This window comes from Cyprinus carpio, chromosome B21 (genome assembly GCF_018340385.1).
Source record: "Cyprinus carpio isolate SPL01 chromosome B21, ASM1834038v1, whole genome shotgun sequence".
NCBI classification, from domain to species: Eukaryota; Metazoa; Chordata; class Actinopteri; order Cypriniformes; family Cyprinidae; genus Cyprinus; species Cyprinus carpio.
Window position 1 is genome coordinate 4,047,443 of NC_056617.1, and position 23,547 is coordinate 4,070,989.

A 23,547-nucleotide genomic window follows, 5' to 3' on the forward strand; every position below is an offset into this window, starting at 1 on the left:
ACATTGCTGTCACATGACCTCGTTAAAGTCAGCGTGAGATATCCAGCTTTCAACCTAAAATGTGATTTTTTTTTTTACCATTTCTAAAATATCTATACCCTATAATGTATAACTATACGACCCTATAATGTCTTAACTTTTGGTAATCTGATTAAATAATGAGGGGCTGGAGATATTATATCCGGTTCATTCTGAAAATGAAATCTAAAGATAAACACATTGCATTGTGGGATACAGAACCCTGTATATATGTGCATAGTATACGTGCTTTATACTGCAGAAGTAGTATGTGTTAACTCTTTTCTCAGCATGATGAGTTCCTGGTAGAGGCGGTCACACTGGGACAGATCAAGAGGGTTCGGATTGGTCATGACGGACGAGGCGGAGGATGTGGTTGGTTCCTGGATAAAGTGATGATCAGAGAGGAGGGGCAACCTGAGGCGTCATCCATCGAGTTCCCATGTTACAGGCAAGGCAATCTAACATACATTAGCTTGTGTGCTAAAGCATATTTCAAACTCTTTTGCCAGTATAAGTACGTATGCATGTGTGTGCGTGTCTGGATGGGTAAAGAACATGGGAGAGTGGTGTTTAAGTCAATTATGTAGTTGAGAAAACTGACTCTGGTTACTAATGGACACTAATGAGTGCCGAGGAAACCCTAACTACATAAACGAGAGAGCTCAGCTACACACACGCCTATATCACACAAATACACACACTCATCCTGCACATTCTCCTAATGTATCTCTCTCTGTCTCTTCTCAGGTGGCTGGATCGTAATGAAGACGACGGGCAGATTGTGAGAGAGTTAGTCCCTACTGATGATGGTCAACGTTTGTTCAGTGAGTGAACACACACATACAAACATTATCACATAAAAAAGTGAAATGTATGCAACAATGAAACAAAACGTACTTTGTATTTCTGTGTACAGAAATATAGGCTAGATACACCAAAGGTTTTGAATTGTGTGTGTTTTTGTTCCAGCTGTTGGTTATCACATTGCGATAAAGACAGGCAGTATTAATGGTGCCAGCTCAGATTCGAAGGTGTTCGTAAAGCTGTACGGAGAGAAAGGCGACACCAACAAGATGCTGCTGGTCGTCTCCGATAACGACCTGGGGAACTATTTTGAGACGGCACAGACGGACATCTTCACCATAGAGACCTTTGACATTGGCAAGGTATGCTACCTGTTCATGTTCAGCACATTTACCCAGTCTAAAGTTAAAATTCTATTCTATTCTGTTCTGTGCTGTTCTATTCTGTTGTATTTATCTTCAAATTTGTTCTGTTTACATTTGTCCTATTGTGTTTGTACTGTTGTTCGAATTCACTCTGTTCCGTTGAATTAATTCTATTCTCTTGTATTCTGTTCTATTCTTTGTAATGTATATATTTGTTATATTGTTTTCTGTAGTTTACATATGTTCTGTTGCATTCTATTCTGTTGTTCAAATAAACTCTATTCTGTCAAACCCATTCTATTCTGTTCTGTTCTGTTCTTTTTAATGTTAAAAATTATATTTTGTACTGTTATAAGATTTGTTCTATTGTGTTATGTTGTTCAAATTCACAATATTCTTTTAAAATCATTCTGTTCTATTCTGTTCTGTTCTGTTCTATTCATCTTCAAATTTGTTCTGTTTACATTTGTTCTATTGTGTTTGTTCTGTTGTTCAAATTCACTCTATTCTGTTGAACTAATTCTATTCTCTTGTATTCTTTCTAATGTATATATTTGCTATATTGTTTTCTGTAGTTTACTTATGTTCTATTGCATTCTATTATGTTGTTCAAATGAACTCTATTCTGTTAAACTCATTCTAATCTGCTCTGTTCTTTATAATGTTTTAAAAAAATATATTTTGTACTGTTGGCAGATTTGTTCTATTGTTCAATTTTGTTCAAATTCACTACATTCTGTTAAACTTATTCTATTCTATTCTATTGTATTCTATAATAATGTTCAGATTTTTTCTACTTTGTTCTTTTGTTTACATTTGTACTTTTATGTTCTGTTCTGTTGTTCATATTATTTTGTTAAACCCATTCTGTTTTGTTTTGTTCTATTCTATTCTTTCTAATGTTTAAATTTGTTCTATTTGGTTATTTTTAAAATTTGTTATATTATGTGTAGTTCAGCTCATTCTATTCTATTCTATTCTATTCTATTCTAATGTTCAATTTTGTTATATTTTGTTCCGTTGTTTGCATTTGTTCTCTTGTATTCTGTTCTTAAAATTAACTCTATTCTGATAAATTCATTCTGTTCTGTTCTATTCTATTTGATCAAGATAGGTACATACTATGAATGGCAAATGTTAAAAATGCAACTACTATCAAATGTCAAAAGAAATCCTGTCAAATGATGTGGATGCTCACATTATGAAATATGATGTATATAATACATAGACACTGTAAACATCATTCATACATTTGTACAGAACATTTAAACTCACATTCATCTCAAATGAATCAAATGTGTGTATTTACTGTGACTCCCCTCTGCTTTCTGGGAGGGTCCTGTAGATAAACAGGATGCTGATTGGCCACACTAACGAGGGCCTGCGAGCTGGTTGGTTCCTGGACAGCGTTCAGATCTGGGTCCCGGTGCATGGGGTGCAGTACATGTTCCCCAGTCACCGCTGGCTCTGTAAGGACGAGGCTGATGGGAAGGTGGAGGTGGAAATCTATCCAAGTGAGACGCTGGAGATAGAGAAATGTATGTGTTTCACAATAATGCATTTGACTAATGCAGTTCTTGCATTCCCTGGGAATCATACCCATGACGTTGGTGTTGTAGTCACCAGGCTTTTTTCAAAATTTGACTGTTATTAGTGAACTTCATGTTGAAATCCAGATACTGTGAACTAAAAATGATCAATCATTGTTTTTCTACTCGACAGTGATCAATTATGAAGTTACCGTGGTGACAGGAGACGTGTGGGCCGCAGGGACGAATGCGAATGTTTTCCTGCAGATTTACGGTGAGGCGGGAAAAACTGAACTAATACAGCTGAAGAGCCGATCCAACAACTTTGAGAGAGGAACTACTGAGATCTTTAGGGTGAGTTAATGGAGTTGTATATGAAAATCCTACTCTATATTTTAAAAGCTGTAATGTTTCTGGAATCCGGTTGTTTGTTTCTGAAGAGATGCATTTTCATTGGTTGATTTAATCGAGGGCCTAGATGTGGGACGGGTCTATAAGATCCGAATCGGCCATGATGGCTCGGGAATAGGGGCTGGATGGTTCCTGGAGAAAGTGGATGTTAAACGGCTGGTCATGGCGATGGTGAAACCAGAGAAGAAAGAGGAGGACAAGAAAGACAAAAAGAAGAAAAAGAAGAAAAAGGTTTGACCGTTAGTTCTTTGCTTTTGAAACAATAAGTGTATTTTCATGATTTAAACCTTAATTTAGAATTTATTTAGTCTAGGCCAGCAACTAAATGTTCAATACTGAGAGTGACCAAATTGAACATTTTCAGAATGAGGAATTGAAAAAATAATATTGATTGACCACTATTTAAATATTATGTTTTTACACCCATCTAATCATCTCTAGGAGGAAGAAGAAGAATCCCCAGGTGTACTGAAGGAGGTTGTTCGAACTTTCAGCTTCCCATGTGGCCGATGGCTCGCTCGTGATGAAGAGGATGGAGAGATACTCGTGGAGCTGCGTGCTGAGGATTACGAAGATCTGGAGGGTATAGAGAGAGATTCAATCCTTCACAACCAAAAAGTATATATATAAAACCAATGAATTTTAAATTAATATTTTTTTAGGAAATTGAATCGTTTATTTAAAATATACAAAGTAATAAATGTACATTTATTTTTTTAATAATTAATTTATATATATATATATATATTATATATATATATATATATATATTATATATATATATATTATATATATATAAATTTATTTATAAAAATAAAATAGTAAATGTACATTTATTTTTTTAATAATTAATTTATATATATATATATATATATATATATATATATATATATATATATATATATATACATTTATTTATAAAATAAAAATTTTTAAGAAATGTATTAATAAATATGTACTGATAAAAATTATATGCGTATGTTTTAAATTAATATTTGTTATATAATTCATACATTTATTCATTTTAAATAAATTAATAAATTAATTTGTTTATACATTTTTATAAATACATTTTTTAATTAATTTGAAATACTGTACATATTTTATTTCATTAATGATTTAATTTAAGATAAAAAAAAGTAGTGTAAAAAATTCTTTTCTGTCTTGTCCAAATATTGTCCGATCCTAACCACACACCAGTGGAAAGCTTGTTTATTCAGCTTTCAGATGATGTATAAATCTCAATTTAAAAAAACTGACCCTTGTGACTTGTTTTGTGGTCTATGGTCACAATTGTGCTTGTGCTCATTTGCTTTAAAATACATTTGATAATGAATTAAAATAAAATTGTTTGCTATATTATCTAATACAAAGAGATTCAAAAATTCCAAGTATCTCTGAAGTGTAAAAAACCTTCTATCGTGGTAGCAATGTACCACCTAATACCTTCAACAGAAGTGAATTTTGAGAAGACACTTGTGTGTTCATGTATTTTAGAGAATTCATACGAGGTTCATGTGTTCACTGGGGATATGCTGGGGGCCGGAACTGATGCGGGTGTTTACATCAACATCTATGGAGAAATGGGCGACACGGGCGAGAGAAAACTACGAAAGTCAAACCACCTTAACAAGTTTGAGCGCGGACAGGTGAGTGGAACAAAACACCAACACATTCACACTGTATAGAGAATGTACCTGACTGCGGATCATTTTCAGGAGGATGTGTTCACAATCACTGGGATGGATCTGGGGCCCTTGAAGAAACTGAGGATGCGTCATGACAATAAGCAGCCGAATGCTGCGTGGTATCTGGACCGCGTCGAGATCTTTGATGGAAAAGAAGAAACCATGTGAGTGTCATCTAAGTACCACCTTTGTTTTCCCTTAACATTTCTCAGGAGAAATTAAAATAGATGCAAATGCATAAATTGTTGATGTACAGTAAGAGTTGAGAGCTATACAATTAATATGGTTTGCAGTTCAGATCTTTAATATTGGGAATGCTAGATGATAATTTTTTTTGAGTTCATATTGAGATATCTGACTTTTGAATGCAGAAATTGCTTAAATATTTATTTTAAATGAATACATTTTAAGGAAATAAATAATTTATTTGCAATGTATAAATGTATTAATACATTGACATTTATAATATTAATTCTTTGAAATTTGTATATAATTTATTATAGCTTTTTTGAGTTTATTTTGAGACATTTTTTGAGTTCTTTGATGTTATTTTAGTATCATTAATGTACTAGTATATTATAGTTTTTTTATTTTAAATTAGATTTTATTTATCATATTTTTTATATATTTAATATTTTTAGATTTTCATATTTTATTTTATTTTAATTTTAGTAATGTATTTTTAGTTTTTCCCTATATGTTATATATATATATATATATATATGTCATTTTACTATATATTTTATATTTTTGTTTTTTAGTTTTAGTTCATCAAGTTTTAATTGTTTTAATATTTAAAACTTAAACTAAATGAAAATGAGAAATGTTGCCCTTTCTTTTATTACAGTTTATATTTATTATATTTCAAGAATTGAATTTTTTTTTAATGGGTTTAGTTTTAGTTTCACTTTTTAGTTCCTCAGATGAAAAATGTGATGCTTAAGTCTCAACTCACCCGATTTAATCTAATCACTGGCTAAAGAGAAACAACTGACATATTAAAGTGATTTCTCTTTTCTATGGACTTTGTTGACCGTATTTTTGTGTGTTGTTCAGGTATTTTTTCCCATGTCAGCGCTGGTTGGCAGTTGATGAAGATGACGGGCAGCTGGGCCGTGAGTTAGTGCCCGTAGATGAGGCTTTCATGAAGAGAGATGAAGACGAAGAAGAGGAGTCATCACCTGCTCAACTCGGACTAGAGCAAAAAGGTTTTAAATGTTACACTTTAACCTAATTGCATTTTCTCATTGCATTGATATTACATTGATTATGTCTGTGTAGCCATGTCAACCACGTTCACAATGAGAGTAAAAACAGGGGAGAAGAAGAAAGCCGGGACAGATGCAAATGTTTATGCTATTCTTTACGGAACCAAAGATGACACTGGTAACTATGACAACAATTCAGACTGTACTGTTAGTACTATTATCCCAATCGCTACTGAAAAGTGTGTTTGTGTGTGTCAGGTATCATTAATCTAAAGGCGTCTAAGAACCATAGGAACAAGTATGAGTTGGGACTGATTGACGAGTTCACCATAGAGGCAGTGGACATCGGAAAACTCAAGAGAATCCGCATCGGACACGACAACGCAGGTACATGCATTCAGAGATCACTCTATAATATTTCAAATATTTATGCAAATATATTGAATCTGCATTCTGTAGATGCAGTTGAGGACTGGTTGAGTTCAAATCTGTGCATTGATGATTGACGTGTGTGTGTGTGCTGGTTTGTGTGTTTACACTGTAACGAATCGCTGTTCTTTTTACAGCAAAAAACAAAAGTAATGTACATCCGTTCCTGTTAATGATATTGTGTTGTTAAAAAGAGTGATGTTAGTTACAGATAGTATAAAGACATGAGTTATAAACTGTATTTGTACTCTAAAACATAATCGTAATGATGTTTCTGATTCTACTTAATTTTGGTTATTTTAAAAATACTTAATTATAAAGTGAAAATCATCTATTATGCATAAAACACTACTGTTCATTTGGGGTTGGTTAAAAACAAATGAATAATTTTATTTAGCAAGGATTCATTAAATTGATCAAAAGTGACATAAAAGACATTTATAATGTTACAATAGATGTCTATTTCAAATAAATGCTATTATTTTTAATTTTTTCTATTCATCAAAAAATCCTGAAAATACATACTGTATTAGAATGATTTCTGAAGGATCATGTGACACTGAAGACTGGAGTAATGATCGTAAAAATTCAGCTTTGATCACAGAAATAAATGACATTTTACAGTATATTAAAATAGAAAACATTCATTTTAAATGGTAATAATATTTTATTATATTAATGTTTTTACTGTATTTTTGATCAATTTTTGATAAATGCAGTCTTTGATGACTTCTCTCAAAAACATGACAAAAAAAGTGCACTTGTCTTGTAAGGCATGCTCTAAGTGCAAAACATAAAAGTAGTTAAAAAATATACAAGTGTAATTAAATTTAAGTAATGTGCATGCATAACGAAAATGAAGGTTTATTAATATCCGTATGAATCTGTGTCGGTATCTTTGTCTTTTTTGCATTAAATTGTCATTTAATTTGTGTTTATTTAATTTCACTGGCTTTCTGAATCCAGCATTGTTGTAAATCCTACAGACAATTACTTACAGTGTACATGTGTGTATGGGGATGTTGCACGTGTCTCTGTGTGTGTATGTTTTCTGTATGTGTGTATTTGGGGGCGGGGTATCCTGTTTTTTCAGGTGCTTCTCCTGGCTGGTTTTTGGACTGGGTAGAGATCGATGCTCCGTCTCTGGGTCAGCTGCTGCGCTTTCCATGTGGCCGCTGGCTGGATAAAGGAAAAGACGATGGTGCCATTGTCAGAGACCTGTACCCTAATGAACTACAGACAGTACTATACACACCCTGTATGATACAGGTTTATGTAGCTAATTATAATGATTACAGACTAATACTAAACCTTATTTACTTCATGTGTCATAATAAATACAGACAGATGAAAATTTGTGCCATAACACTCATAGACAGACGAACACAGGCTGTTGGTGATTCATGTGATTTCCTCTTTTGTGTTGCAGTTGTTCCCTATGAGATTAAAATCTTCACCAGTGATATATTTGCTGCGGGAACAGACGCAGACGTCTTCATCGTTCTGTACGGGCAGAACGGAGTGTGTACGTCTCAGAAGTCTCTCTGCGTCAACAAGAGAGAGAGGAGGATGTACTTTGAACGAGGGGCGGAGGACATGTTCATTGTAGAAGTAAATGAGCAGATCGTTTCTGTGCTGCTTAACATAAATATAAAACTAGGGTTGAAAAATGATGCTATTTGTCCTGCTTTATATGCTGAGTTTTGCTGGTCAAGTTTTGTTGCTGGACCAAGAACAGACTAGTAAAACTAGCATAAACCAGCCAGTGTTATTTTAGTATCACTGAGAAACCTATTAAAATTTGGAATCAGCTTTTAATATTCTGTTTTCACTTTACTTTTAGTTCAAGTTTCAGTAATTTTGTTGTGTGTTTTTGTCATTGTTAGTAGTAGTAGTACTAGTAATGTTTATATAGTTTTTAGAACTTCAAGTAAAACTAAACTAAAATGAGAAATGTTGCCTTGGTAACTAGTTAAAATAAAGTTTTATTTCATTTAATGTTTGTTTTATTTCAAGTAACAATTTTTAATGGTTTTAATTCTACTTTCAGTTAAAATAACCCTAAAACCGACCTGAACTAACAGAAATTCATGTGGGTCTTAGTTTCATTTTAGCTTTTCTATTAATAATTTTAATGCAAGGCTTACACTGACAGCAGGGATGTTGATGTTGATTCTGGGCTTCTGCAGTTGGAGGACATTGGCGATATCATTGAGAAAATCCGTATTGGTCACGATAATCGAGGGGTGAATCCTGGCTGGCATTTAGACCGTGTGGAAATTCGCCGACTTCTCCGGAAAGGGAAGGTATTGAGCTTTCTCTTACAGTACTTTACTAAGCTGTATCTCTGTTAGAAAGAGATCAACTGCTTGTGTACAAATCTGCATGTAATGTACAGCTGAACATGACAGACTTCTTGAAATGCACTTGGGTTTGTCTAATCTCAGCCCACAGCATTTTTGGAAAACTCTCAAGTGGTTCAGAAATACATAGCCCCCTAAATGTCACTTAAAACAGCAAACCGTGGCTGATCCTTTCACATGTTGGACAGACTGCCTTTCCTGCATATGTGCTCGTTTTTGGCTAGACTAAGCTACGATTTGGACCAGATATATTGGTCTTAATTCTGGCAATGTGAAACTTGGTTGAGTCTAGAATGTTCCCGTCTGGCTGTGGAAAACCTTCTTTTCCTCTCCACTGTCTGTCGTACACCCATTTCATTGACCCACATCTGCTCTCTGTCGCCGTTTGTATAATTAGTTCCAGTGACTAATCTTCTCTGACCTGTCGCTTCACTCCAGCGCTATCTGTGTACAGTAGAGGAGTGAAACACTGCCTCAGCTGTTGCTCCGTCAAGCACATCACACCGGTGTGACACTCTGGTATCAACATTCACGTCCACCGTTTACCAGCAGAAACTACCCTTTTTTTAAACAAATTAATACTTTAACTCAGAAAGGATGCATTAAATTGATCAATAGTGACAGTACATACATTTATAATGGTACAGGAGATTCCTATTTTAAATAGATGCTATTTTGAAAATTTCAGTTCATTAATGAATCTTGAAAAAAATGTAGCATAGTTTCCACAAAAATATGAAGCAGCAAAACTGTTTTCAGCTTTGCTAATACTAAGAAATATTTATTGAGCAGCAAATCAGCATATTAGAATGATTTCTAAAGGATCATGTGACACTGAAGTTGGGAGTAATGATTCTGAAAATTCAGCTTTTATCATAGGAATAAATTACATTTTAAAATATATTACAATAGAAAGCAGCCATTTGAAACTGTAATGATATTTCACAATTTTCATTGTATCTGTGTTGCAAAAAATTTTAAATGCAGAAATGGTAAGCGTAAGAGACTCTTTCAAATAAATCTTACCAATCTCAAATTTTTGAATGGTATAGTACATTACATACTTTCAACCTTGACATGGCCTGTGTGACGGATTTTGATATTTGATGGATTATTTCATGAACTGGCTGACTATTAGAATATGATTTTATAAAATTTTAAAACTAGTTTCCTCTACCCCATTTTTCTGCCCAGACTGGTCAGTTTACCACTAAACAGGTAGTCCTGTAGGATAAAGTACTGCAACAGTGAATAAATGACACATTTAAAGGGATAGTTCACCCAAAAATGAAAATTCTGTCATTAAAGGGATACTCCATCCCAAAATGAAAATTTTGTCATTAATTACTTACCCCCATGTCGTTCCAAACCCGTAAAAGCTCCTTTCGTCTTCAGAACACAATTTAAGATATTTTGGATGAAAACCAGGAGGTCTGTGACTGTCCCATAGACTGCCAAGTACAGTGTCAAGGTCCATAAAATGTATTAAAGTCGTCGTCAGAATACTCCATCTGCCATCAGATATGCAATCTGGGTTATATGAAGCAACGGGAACACTTTTTGTTAGAGAAGAAAACAAAAATAACGACTTTATTCAATAATTCTTTTGTCAACGGTCTCCTCTGTGTCTCTCCACATCACTGTATGCTGCATATGCTTTTCTGTGTCATCCGCGCCACAAGGATGCACTGTTTCTAAACTTTTGTTTTTTCTTCGCTTACAAAAAGTGTTCCCATCGCTTCATATAACTTAGATTGCACGTCTGATGGCAGATGGAGTATTCTGACAATGACTTTAATACCTTTTATGGACCTTGACACTGTTATTTATTTGGCAGTCTATGGGACAGTCACAGGCCTCCCGGTTTTCATCCAAAATATCTTAAATTGTGTTCCGAAGAAGAACAGAGCTTTTACGAGTTTGGAACGACATGGGGGTAAGTGATTAATGACAAAATTACTCACCCTTATGTCCCCCTTTGAATGAACCCTTCATGGTATTATTAATCAAATTTCCTTTAATAAAATGTAAAGGACTAACATTTTAGCATGTCAAGACTCAAAAATGTGTGTTCATGCAGGGCTCTGAGACTACAATATTCCCGTGTGAGGTATGGTTGGCTCGCTCGGAGGAGGATGGTGAGACGATTCGAGAGCTGGTACCCTCTGACATCATCGTAGAGAAACTTTCACGAGACGGAACCCTCAAAGTCATCGAGACAGAGGTGGACGACGCACTGGAGAGTACGTGTGTGGACAGTTTTCCAATTACCTATATGTACTATATTAATGCATTCGACAGACTCTTAGTTTTATGCAAATGACTGCATTCAAACTATGCATTTTTTGATTCATTCATTACCTGGGAATCAAACCCATGACCTCGGTGTTGCAAGTACAATGCACTACTATTTGAGCTATTGCATACATGTGTGTGTTGCAGTACACACATATACAGTGACGGTGACCACGGGGGATGTGTACGGAGCGGGAACCGATGCCAACGTGTTCATCACTCTTTACGGAGACATGGGCGACGCTGGAGAGCGCAAACTCAACAAGTCTGAGAACAGCAACAAGTTTGAGAGAGGATCGGTGAGACACACAAATACACGTCTTTATGAGGACATCATACTAATGCTTCTTAATTTTGCATTAATTTTTAGGGTAAAAATTGAACCTATATGAAGCTGTTGTGGCAATGTCCTCATAATGCTTGTCAGGTTTGACAATCCTGTGTCTTTTTGACACCATTAAAACAAAGACATAATTTAAAACAGTTTGGGCTCGGTAAGATTTTAAAAAAGTTTTTGAAAGAAGTCTCCTCTGCTCATGAAGGCTGCATTTATTTGATCAGAAATACAGTAGAAATTATGAGACATTATTACAGTTTAAATGATTTTTTTTTATTTTAATATATATTAAAATGTAATTTATTCCTGTGATCAAACTGGAGCAGTGTCACATAATCATTCTGAAATCACTCTAGTGTTGATTTGCTGCTCAAGAAACATTTCTTGTTGTTGTTATCAGTGTTGAAAATAGTTGTGCTGCTAATTTTTCTTTTTTGACACCAGACATGTCTTTACTGATCATCACTTTTTAATGCACCTTTGAGGAATAAAATTATTACTGACACCAAACTTTTTAACAGTAGTGTACCTGCCCTCTGATTGGCTGCTGACAACGACTGCTTCTGATTGGTCAGGTGGACACATTCACACTGGAGGCCGTGGATCTGGGCCAGGTGTTCAAGATCCGCGTTCGCCATGACAACAGTATGCTGAGTGCTGATTGGTACCTGGAACAGGTGGAAGTGGTGGACCAAGATACGGAGGAAGTGTTTCTGTTTTTGTGTGAGCGATGGCTTTCGAGAAAGAAGGAGGACAAAAGGATCGATAGGGTGTTCTACGTTAAGGTCTGCCTGCATGCGTGCATTTGTGCACCTGTGCATGCATGCGTTAACAATGTTACAGCATTACAGACTAGTCCAGACCACATCCAGATGTATATACTGTGTGTATATGTGTGTGTAGGGCTATGAGGGAGAACGAGAGACTGCCTTCTGTCCAATTAAAAAAGTGACAAATCTGGACAGCAACATGAACAAGAAAAACAAGAAACGGCATTCAGAGGAAGAAGAGGACGAGGAAGGATCGTGTATGTATAAGCATATAGAGTCTTGTCTCCACAAAATACAGTAGACTTCAAAGGTCTGAGACCATCAACTGTTCAAGTTTGGATTTTTTTTTATATTATTTAATATAATATTTTCATTACAAATTATATGCTAACACAAAATTTACAATAAGGTCTCGTTTTTTTCTCACATCTATTCATCTTTGTGAATGTTAGTAAAAAAAAATATTGTTCATTGTTTATTCATGTTTACAGTGCATTAAATAATGTTAACATATACAGCTTTTGAGTTTAAAAAAGGAATTAGTAAATGTTTACGATAACTTTAATAAATGATTAAGGCGTAAGGTGAAACCGTATTGTAAAGTGTTACCAGTTATATTATCAATGTTAAAATGTAAGTGAAATGTAATAAATTTTAGGTGCAACACCCCCCCCCCCCCAATTTTTTAAAACTAAAATATTATTAATTTAACATATCAACTTATAATATTGTTAAAATTTAATTTAATTTAATTTAATTTAATTTAATTTAATTTAATTTAATTTAATTTAATTTAATTTAATTTAATTTAATTTAATTCCACCCATCCACCACTCTCTTGCATCGTAAAAGTTTTTCCATGAGTAAACAGCACCATTCTCTAGTTTCATTTAATATGAGGGGGGGAAATTAAATGTCGTGTGTGTGTATATAGTGATTCCCTACCACTTCTCGGTGACGACGGGTTCGGATCGGGATGCTGGGACGAGTAGCCGAGTGTATGTCATCATCATAGGAAAGAAGAACAAAAAGACAGATCGCCTCTGGCTCGACTTGGATGGGAAAAACGGATTCCTGCCTGGATCCTTGGATTACTTCACCTGCTACGGAACTGATGTTGGTGACATTAAGAAAGTGGAAGTGAGTGAAAGCACACACACAGATTCAGTAGTTTGTATTCGTAAGCTCAATATGCAGTACATATATAACCCTGGAGCACAAAACCAGTCTTAAGTCGCTGGGGGATATTTATAGCAATAGCCAAAAATACATTGTATGGGTCAAAATGATTGATTTTTATTTTAAGCCAAAAATCATTAGGATATTAAGTAAAGATCATGTTCCATGAAGATATTTTGTAAATTTCCTACAGTAAATATATCAAAACTTCATTTTTATTAGTAATATGCATTACTAAGCACTTCATTTGGACAACTTTAAAGGTGATTTTCTCAATATTTAGATTTTTTTGCACCCTCAGATTCCAGATTTTCAAATAATTGTAGCTCGGCCAAATTTTGTCCTATCATAACAAACCATACATCAATCAATCATACATCAATCAGATGATGTATAAATCTCAATTTTGAAAATTGACACTTAAGACTGGTTTTGTGGTCCAGGGTCACATATAGATACTGCAGACGTCAGATTGTCGGTTTGTGTTGTGTGTAGTTGGGTCATGATGGGGCGACTCCAGAGAGCTGCTGGTTTGTGGAGGAGTTGACTGTTGATGTGCCGACTAAAGCAGTGCGCTACGTGTTTCCTTGTATATGCTGGTTGGCCAAAGACAGAGGAGACGGACTCACCGCCCGTTTCTTTGATGTACAGGATGCAGAAACCGTCAACATCCCACAGAAGGTACACCATTTCATTCAGCCTTAAAAATATAAAAAGCTCATGTAAGGTGTTTATTCCCCATGTTTATATTCTTTATTTTATTAAATATGATTATATTTTACTACAGTACTTACTGTACTATTCAAAAGTTAAGGGTTGGTATGATTTTTCTTAAAATGTTTTTGAACTAAACCTCTTCTGCTCACCAAGGCTGCATTTATTTGATTATTACTCCAGTCTTCAGTGTCACATGATCCTTCAGAAATCATTCTAATATGCTGATTTGCTGCTGTATACTACAGTAAGTACTTCATGAAAGATATTTTTCTTCTAGGTGATCTATGAGGTAACGGTGATAACAGGAGATGTCCAGCACGCAGGTACAGACACACAGATCTTCATGACTGTGTTTGGAGTCTACGGCACGTCAGAGGAAATGCTGCTGCCCAAATTAGAGGACAGGTGCACATACGCACACACACACACACACACACACACACACACACACACACACACACACACACACACACACACACACACACACACTCACACAAAGAAACACAGAAAAACAAGGATAATGTACAGTCAGCTGGTGATTATTGCAAGATAAATGTAATGTTTTTGTGCAGTTTATTTTGCAAAAATATTGATTTAAGTTGAAAAATATAAGAATCTAAGAAAAAAGAATACAATTAGAATGTAACTATTAGCAAATAGGTTACCTGCAGTGTTCTTTTATTGACAATCATATAATACTATAGATTTTATTAATATTTCGGATTAGACTTTATTTATATTTTCTGTTTTCACTTTAATTTTAGTTAGGTTTAGTAATTTTGTTTGTTTTTATACATTTTTATTTTTATTAATTTTGTTTAGTTTTAGTACTTAAGTACAAGTGCTACATCTAAACTTACATTAAATAGCTGAAATAAAATTAGTATTTTTTGTGTGTGTGTATTATATTATTTCAGTTAATATTTTATTTCAAGTAACTACTTTTTTTATGGCTTTAGTTTTAGTTAACTGTAACAAACCACAGTCACTTAAATGTTATGATTATGCATTGAAAAATGTCATTTTTTGTGTTTAATGTGTGTAGGTTTGAACGGGGGCAGAAGGACACATTCAATCTGGAGATTGAGGATATCGCTCCTTTGAGAAAGATGAGAGTGCGTATAGATGGTTCTGGAAGCAGACCCGACTGGTTCCTGGATAAGGTTTGTAGGAGAAAGTGACATACATATACTGTAATTTCACAAGCCTTTAAAAATATTAATGCGTGTATGTATGTAGATTGAACTGCATAACCTGCAGACGGATGAAGTGGCATTATTTATGTACGAGGAATGGCTGTCTCACTCATACGGGCCCAAGCGAATGCTTCTATGCGAGATGCCTGCAGTAATAAATGACGAGGAGATGGTGGAGCTCACCACCTACACCATTTCTGTGAAGACCAGCGATGTAACTGGTGCACACTTCTTTGTAGTGTCTACAACTGCTTAAAAACAATTCTTCGATTGTGTTTATGGTCACAGACACAGCAGATTGTAACCTATGATTGGTTGCTTTTTAGCGGCTGGAACCGATGCTAATGTGTGGATGGTTATTTTTGGAGAGAACGGTGACACTGGAACGCTGACTCTGAAAGAAAGCAACAACACCAACAAGTTTGAGCGCAAACAGACGGACACGTTCCGTTTCCCTGACATCCTCAGCTTGGGCGAGCTCTCGAAAGTGCGCATTTGGCACGACAACTCAGGTGAGCCGATCAAAGCGCTCAGAACAATGAGCAGATTAGGAAGTTAAACTCAAGGTAGGCCTGTCATCAAACCTGTGTATGTTTATATGCTCAAAACAAGTGTGTGTTTGTGTTGACAGGTCTGGCTGCTGGTTGGCACCTGGAGTATGTAGACGTGCATGATGACATCTTGGGGAAGAAGTTTCGTTTCCAGTGTGACCGCTGGCTAGCCAAGAACGAGGATGATGGACAGATAATGAGAGAGCTGGCGTGTGCCAACAACGACGCAGTGGATTTTGATGAAAAAACCAGTGAGACACAGAAGAGTTTACACATACACATACGAATTGAGTGAAGTAAAAACAGTTCAATTTGACAGAATTCAGTTCATAACTTACCTATTTGCAACCCATTTTACTTCCATAATGTGACGTATTTCCAAGTGAAACAGAATATTAAGTTGAAACTGAATGGATGGAAAAGTGTCTCTGTATAAAAGGGGATTGAAGGGAATGACATTATTTCTTTGAAAAAACATGCACAGATGAATTATTCGCTAAAAGATGAGGAACGTGTATTGAAAGTTACATTTAAAGTACTTAATTGTTGAATGAATGAATTTCAAATATTGAACAGTTTTGTTTTATTTTATCTGTAAAAGTTGTAAACAGTTTCTTTGTCTTGTATTTATATATTATCAATTTGGTAATTTATATATATAACCAATTCTTCGATTGGTTGTGTTTGATAAATATATAAATATAAGACTAAGAATCTGTTTTCAACTTTGATAATAATAAGAACCATTATTAATTAGAATTATTACTTAATTATTAATTAGAATTATTACTTAATTATTAATTAATGACACTGGAGTAATGGCTGCTGAAAATTCAGCTTTGCCATCACAGGAATAAATTGCATTTTAAAATATATTACAATAGAAAAGTTATTTTGAATTGTAATAATATTTTACAATATTACTGTTTTTATTGTGTTTTGAAACAATTAAATGCAGCCTTGTTGAGCAGAAAAGTCTTGCAAAACATATAACGTAATTATTTGCATATGTAAATTAGATTTTAGATAATATAACAGCTTGTTTTTTGCCTCATACAGAATATGAAATATTGGTCACAACAGCAGATATAGATGATGCTGAAACCAAAGAGAATGCCTGGATCGTTCTAGAAGGGAAGAAAGGACGCTCCAAAGAGTTTGTGATGGAGAACTCGACTAAAAAGAAGCGTTTTTTACGGTAGCTGTACATTTGTTTCTCAGCTGGTATTCATTTCTAATTGGTTAGCATGTGTTAAGCTGCTCCATGTGTGATTTCAGAGGAGCTACGGACCGCTTCGAGTTCTCCTCCAAGGAGTTGGGAGACATTGCTAGCATCTGTCTGGGACACATCCCTAAAGATGGCAAGAAAGTCAAAGTGGAAGCCTCCTGGTTTGTGGAGGAGGTCGTTGTCACAGAGAAGGAGCTGGGCAACAAGTGAGGCATCTTAGACTCTGAATGAAAACTGTAAAACTTTTCTAAACCTGTATGAGCTTTTTTTTCTGTTGAACACAAAAGAAGATATTTTTAAGAATGCTGGTAACTAAACAGTTACTGGTAGCCATTGACTTCCACAGTATGGAAAAAAATACAATGGAAATCAATGGCTACCAGCCATTTAATTATGGTTTAAACTGCAGGATCTGGACTACTGAGGCTAGTATATGCATGCTCCGTATTATCCATAATCTGTCCTATTTCACTCAGGTATATCTTCCGTTGTGGCACCACCATCCCTCTTTCCTCAAAACGGGATGAGTTCCAGACCTTCGAGTGCAGCAAGTTCATCGAGAGCTTCACCAGCAAGGCCCAAAGCCTCGTACCTGTAAAATACGAGCTCATCGTTATCACGGGCGACGAGAAGGGTGCAGGCACCGACGCCAACGTCTTCATCACCATCTTCGGCTCCAACGGCGACTCCGGCCAGAGGCAGCTTACCAAGAAGTTCCAGAACCTGTTTGAGCGTGGCCAGACCAACCGGTTTATTCTGGAACTGCTGGACCTGGGCGATCTGCTCCGCATGCACGTGGAACACGATAACTCCGGACTCAGTCCCGGGTGGCTTCTGAGCAGGATCGAGATTACAAACACGGCCAATGCTGTGACCACGGTCTTCATTTGTGGGAAATGGCTGGACAAAAACAAAGCGGACGGGAGGATAAAGCGCGTGATCTATCCAAAGTATTGACATTTAATCAACCAGTCAATGGTCCGGTCAGTATTACTAATGAATATTCATTCCACGACATGTTCATATCAACGATCTTTTGATTATTTACGCACTAATGTCGTACCAAACCTGTATGACTTTGTGAAACACAAAAGAAGATCTCCGTTGACAGTCAGTGGGATCCGATGTTGTTTGGTCCCAAACAATATCTTCTTTCGTGTTCAACAATAGAAAGAAAGCCATACAGGTTTGGATGTCCATTTTTGGGTGAATTATCCCTTTATAGATGAGGTAACCTCTTTGATGTTTTCTAGCCACAGCTATAAGTAAACCATGACTAAGCTGATGGTTGTAAGAAAACGTTGGAAACCGCTGAAATGGAACAGTCCAGTCTTTCTCCCATCTTCCAGAGTGCCACCTCACCAACGTGCCTCTAAAAGAGTTTGTATGATTTGATGGATGTGTGAAAGTTGTATTTGTATTTTTAAACATTATTATTTTGTACATATCGTTACCTCTGTGAGGCTGTGAGGAGTGCAACAAGGTTTGTGGAGTAAAACTCAACCCTGAATCCACCGCTTCACTTTTGACCGTCTTTTAATATATTTAAGAATAATAGTATATAAAACCTTACGGACTCCAAATGTTTGAATGATAGGTGTCTATACATACATATATATATAAAAAATCATATCAGGAATAAACCACTCAAATGAACTTTTTAATGACACAAGAAGATACAAACAGAACCAAATTCATCATAGTGCACTGACACCTGGAAATATAAACATTTGAAGTGCTCTATGAGCTGCATTTATCAGAAAAACAAACCTCTGACAGTAGGAAAAATGGAACTTTTACTGAAGTATTTGTATAAATGTGTGTGTTAGTCGGCTCCCTCTGTGGTGACTGAAGACACAGCGTTGACGTAATAGGGTCCCTCGTTCAGGTAGGTCTTCAGCTTTAAGTAATTGTGTGCTCCAAAGATCTCCTGAATGCTGGAGGAGCTCAGCAGCGCCCCCACCAGCTCAAACTTACAATTGTGCTCCAAAGATCCTGTCGCCCACTGAGCGATCCCATCATTCCATCACCCACTCCACGAATCCAGGAGTGTCCATCATCAGCTGCTGAGCCCACGGCTGACGGCCTGGATGGCCTGGACAGAGGAAAAGAGGAGATGAAAAGCTGAATTTAGAGTTTTAAGAGATCAACACACACACATAAAGCATTGTTCGACTTCAGCTGGATTGAACAAATCGGAGAGATTTACTGCTTGCAGATGAGGGAGGATTTTAAAATTATGGAAGCTTATTTACTCCATGGAATAGACAAAGAAAAAAGTTAACTGTGACTTTTTTTCCCCCCTTGCGATACAGCACTTATTTTTAGAATAGTGTTTTTAGTATGAGTTTGTGAGATGTTTGAGTTGTGAGATATATAGGATTTGAGATTTTTGGAAATTCATAATTTTTTGCAAGATAAAAACTTGAATTGTGAAAAACTTGAGAATTGTGACAGAATGAGTTAGTGTTTTTGAGAAATTTAGAGTTTTGATCAGTTTTTTTTTCAATTAAAAATAATTCGCTTACATAGAAAACAGAGATGTCAAGTTGGATGTTTTCATTTAATACGTTATGTATTACTTAATAAAGTTTCTACATTTTTATAGTTTTATTTCTTCACAATATATGTTGGTGACATTTCAAGACAAAATTTGTAACCGGACTGAACAGCACTGCATGAAGTCAAACACACACACACACACACACTCTCTTACAGTGAAGATTCGTAGCGCGCTGCAGTGGAGCTCTGGGAAGGGCTGTGTGCTTATGTTTTGGATCATCAGCATGGGCTGAGAGCTCAGACAGTTAAACCACGACTCGGTCAACAGTAGCAGGTCATCCGTCTGCTGCTCCACCTACACAAACCACACACATCTATATAGCAGAAAAAATCATCTTATGAAAATTATTTTGTCTGAAAAAACACACCGACACACTCACAGGTAACGTGAGCAGCTGAGCCAGAGCCTCCAAACATCTGACCCGGAGTTCAGTGGCTCCGTCAGCGGCCACTTTACTCATTCTCTTCAGCACAGACGTGAACTTCTCTCCTGTAACAGACGGCTGAGTGAGAATCAAGTCAAGCAGCCCTCTAACTAATAGGGCTAAGTATACTGATTCATTCTGGTTAGATTCAGATTCACAAGCTATTCATTTGATTCAAATCAGATTCTGACATGGTTTGATTTAATTCATTATTCAATTTTAAAAATGACTTAAATTATAAATTGAAAACTTTAGTAATAAACACCCATGAAAGAGTATAGAAAGTTTGCGAGTCTTTCTGAATGATTCATAAGAGTCATTTGTCTGCGAATCAAACTACACTGTACTGTACATTACTGCATGCCATAACATCACTGAACTAACAGGTTTTATTAAAAACATATCTGAAACATGAACAGCCCTCCTTTTGATTGGTGTATTGTGCAGATCGTTCACAAACACAGCTACCTGTTTTCTGCAGAACTTGTTTTCCCTCCACTGTACGGCCGAGCACTCCGAGAGTATCCAGGGCAACAGGAGTCAGTGTGGGGTCAAGGTTTATGGCCATGGAGAAGACCACCTCAAGGAACACTGGGTACTTCTCACAAACCTGCTGAGGACTGTCCATGATCGCCAGACTGCCAAAGAACTTCACCAGTCCTTTCCATAATAATAGTTATAATAAAAACAGAGAAGAAAAAGAATACTTACAGCAATGTAACAATTTGACATTTCCAACAATATAAGGATTTAAAAATAAGTAGTAATAATAATAATATGGATATTTACATTTTTAGCAATCTTAATATAAACAATTTATATTCAAATATTTATATTCAACAATTTCCATGCCATTTGCTGCTGAATAAGGACTTTAGATAGATAGATAGATAGATAGATCACATTCATACACTCACCTGGCAGGTAAAGGCTTGAGAAGGGGTCGGATTCTGCAGCGATGATCATGTTGGAGATTTTATCTATGATGCCTTGCTGCGCCAGATACTGACGGCCATGTTGGCTCTGAGCCAGGCTGGTCACCATCTCTATAGCTGTTGCTCTGGGAAGAGAAGAAAATACTGTAAGTTCATCTCCGTAGGCATAAAAGTGTTTTATATTGCATCATCATATTGTGATTGTGTGTGTGTGATCCTTACCTGACCAACACATCGTCTCCGGTCAGTTCCTCCAGCATCTGTGAGATTAAACCGCTGTTGGCGCAGTAACCCAGACACACTGGAGACACTGTGGACACCCCCACTATCAGCTGCACACACACACACACACACACACACACACACACACACACACACACACAGCAGAACAGACACGATTACACTTAAATCCATCATAAAGATCCCTCCTTCCATCCACAGATGACCACAAACCTCATAAACTCTGTATCTGATGATGTCATTGGTGAGCATCACGTCCTTCAGCTTGTTTAGCAAATCAGAGCGGAACAGAGCGTCAAGCCCCGCCTTCGTGTTGCTGAGTTTACTAAGGGCAGCTATCGCCTGACCAAAAACACAACAAAGCGTGATCTTTAATGCATTTCATGCAACAAAAAAAAACAGCGGTGTTGCCGTGCAAGGCAGGTCTCAGAACCTCTTTGGCCACAGCGATACGCTCGACGCTGATGCACTGAATCACATCACGCAGGATCTCTGAGCTGTTCAGCATCTGGGTCACTCCATCAGCGTGACCGGCCACACGGCCCATCTGAAACAAAAAAGGCTGCTGAGGATGTGGACAGAGACTGCTGCGCTCTATAGTGCACCTTCAGCACTGACCTGTGTGAGCGTGAGCAATCTGACCGAGTCGTTGGGATGATTCAGTCCGCTCTGCAGCGCCGTCTTGTAGTTCTGAGCCAGCTGGATGGGTTCTAAAGCCTGCAGGACTCGACTCAGGATTTCCACACACACCTCGATCTGCTCTCTGCACCAAAACACTACATTTAGTTTTGCATGACATGTTTCACCTTTTCTCTATTCTCAGATTAATTTTTGAAAGAATATTCCTGAACCTAATTAATGCACACACACACACACAATAACATCTATGATGAATTTGTACAGCCACAGCCCTATTGCACATCAATATCTTATTTTAAAAAAGCAAGAAAATCCTGTTTTTCATGTTATGAGAATCTCCTGTACAGTATAAACACCTAAAATTATTCTCAACCGCAAATAATGTATTACCTGCTAATATATCTCACTGTTAAGCTGGTGTTTTATGCAAAGCCGTTGAAACTTTATATTAAAACTTATATTATTTTTATTATAGGTTCAGTAAGTTTTATTTACACAAACATGTTTCTTAGCGCCCCTTTAACTTTTGTGGCAATTAAAAAAAAAATTATCAATCACTAAAGCGTCTTAAAAAACATGTATGCCTTTAAACTCTCTAAATTAATAATTTTACAAAAAATAAATAACTACATACAAATTAAATGTATCCTGCTTCGATTGAATGTGTTTGTGCTTAATGATAATAACGTACCGGTTAGTTGTTCGAGTAAGTTTAACAAAAGTTCAAAAATAATTCTTAATTAAAAATTCAAATAGCTCTTAAATGCATTAAATGGCATATTATTGGGAGACTGAGGAATAAGTAACGTTGACTCAAACTGCTCATGTATGCAAGCATCAGTGTGCAGTCTGTAGTATTTGTTGTCTGTTGACTCAGCAGTATCAACACTCACTTGTCATTTGTGTTTAAAAGGCCGAATATGATCTCCAGTCGGGCTCCAGACACCGCCTGCCTCAAGCCGCTCACGGGCGTCGCTAAAACGGCCGTCCGGAGGCTCTTGAGCTCCTCGATCGGATCCTCGGACTCACAGATTTCATTTAGCAGACTCTCTATAGGCGCCGCCATCATGCTCAAATGTTTGCGTCACGTGACCGAGGGGCGGGAAACGTGCTATTGTGCTCATTTGCATACCTGTTTCCAGAACTGTCAAACTGTGATGAAAAATGAGAAATAAATCCTTGCAAAAATTACTACGATAACCATAATGTTAGCCAAAATACATAGTTATTATTAATACTGTTAAACTGTGGTAACTTGTGTTTTGCCACCATTGTTATCAATAAAATAATGTAAAACACAAATGTAATCAACAACAACAACAACAATTATTATTATTATTATTATTATTATTATTATTATTATTATTATTATTATTATTATTCAGTGTTAATTCTTAATTTATTTATTTATTTCACATTTTATAGTAGTACGTAACTCTGATAACTGGTAAACTGAACAAAAAGAAATAAATCCTTTCAAAATTATCATAATAACCATAATGTTCGCCGAAATATATAGTTATTGTTAATACTGTTAAACTGTGGTCATCGAAAAATAAATTAAAATACAAATGTAATCACTTAATATAACAACAACAACAACAACAATAATAATAATAATAATAATAATAACAATTATTATTATTATTAATTAT

At 36.0% G+C, this 23,547-nt stretch overlaps 2 protein-coding genes across 2 annotated transcripts in view; one reads left to right on the plus strand and one right to left on the minus strand.

The window, feature by feature from the left end:
• Nucleotides 1–18,667, plus strand: part of LOC109045965 (lipoxygenase homology domain-containing protein 1-like) — a 31,530-nt gene extending 12,863 nt beyond the window's left edge. Inside the window, exons 14-42 of the mRNA XM_042747840.1 lie at nt 309–469; nt 769–845; nt 991–1,187; nt 2,536–2,728; nt 2,913–3,073; nt 3,185–3,361; nt 3,572–3,713; nt 4,628–4,779; nt 4,849–4,982; nt 5,875–6,026; nt 6,100–6,204; nt 6,285–6,413; nt 7,549–7,713; nt 7,885–8,066; nt 8,645–8,761; nt 10,899–11,061; nt 11,261–11,412; nt 12,026–12,235; nt 12,354–12,477; nt 13,155–13,360; nt 13,895–14,080; nt 14,394–14,521; nt 15,162–15,279; nt 15,356–15,533; nt 15,639–15,824; nt 15,944–16,114; nt 16,923–17,061; nt 17,142–17,297; nt 17,568–18,667. Of these exons, the coding sequence (XP_042603774.1) occupies nt 309–469; nt 769–845; nt 991–1,187; nt 2,536–2,728; nt 2,913–3,073; nt 3,185–3,361; nt 3,572–3,713; nt 4,628–4,779; nt 4,849–4,982; nt 5,875–6,026; nt 6,100–6,204; nt 6,285–6,413; nt 7,549–7,713; nt 7,885–8,066; nt 8,645–8,761; nt 10,899–11,061; nt 11,261–11,412; nt 12,026–12,235; nt 12,354–12,477; nt 13,155–13,360; nt 13,895–14,080; nt 14,394–14,521; nt 15,162–15,279; nt 15,356–15,533; nt 15,639–15,824; nt 15,944–16,114; nt 16,923–17,061; nt 17,142–17,297; nt 17,568–18,048 (4,842 nt within the window). The 3' untranslated portion in view covers nt 18,049–18,667. The remainder of the gene's footprint in view (nt 1–308; nt 470–768; nt 846–990; nt 1,188–2,535; nt 2,729–2,912; nt 3,074–3,184; nt 3,362–3,571; nt 3,714–4,627; nt 4,780–4,848; nt 4,983–5,874; nt 6,027–6,099; nt 6,205–6,284; nt 6,414–7,548; nt 7,714–7,884; nt 8,067–8,644; nt 8,762–10,898; nt 11,062–11,260; nt 11,413–12,025; nt 12,236–12,353; nt 12,478–13,154; nt 13,361–13,894; nt 14,081–14,393; nt 14,522–15,161; nt 15,280–15,355; nt 15,534–15,638; nt 15,825–15,943; nt 16,115–16,922; nt 17,062–17,141; nt 17,298–17,567) is intronic.
• A 1,050-nt stretch (nt 18,668–19,717) lies between these two features.
• On the minus strand, nt 19,718–22,985 carry LOC109045961 (26S proteasome non-ATPase regulatory subunit 5-like). Its single transcript, XM_042747908.1, has 9 exons — nt 22,786–22,985; nt 21,872–22,016; nt 21,687–21,800; nt 21,467–21,595; nt 21,236–21,345; nt 20,996–21,138; nt 20,547–20,738; nt 20,034–20,143; nt 19,718–19,948 (listed from the first exon to the last, which is right to left on the minus strand). Exons 1-9 carry the CDS (start codon nt 22,959–22,961, stop codon nt 19,733–19,735), a joined length of 1,335 nt encoding a protein of 444 aa, XP_042603842.1. The 5' UTR covers nt 22,962–22,985; the 3' UTR covers nt 19,718–19,732.
• Nucleotides 22,986–23,547: the final 562 nt, after the last annotated feature.

Coding starts and splice junctions, on each gene's coding strand:
- LOC109045961 (XM_042747908.1), bottom strand. CDS start 22,961: ATGATGGCGGCGCCTATAGAGAGTCTGCTAAATGAAATCTGTGAGTCC. Junction 21,801..21,871: donor GATTGCTCACGCTCACACAG/GTCAGTGCTGAA, acceptor TTTTTGTTTCAG/ATGGGCCGTGTGGCCGGTCA. Junction 20,144..20,546: donor ACAAGTTCTGCAGAAAACAG/GTAGCTGTGTTT, acceptor CGTCTGTTACAG/GAGAGAAGTTCACGTCTGTG.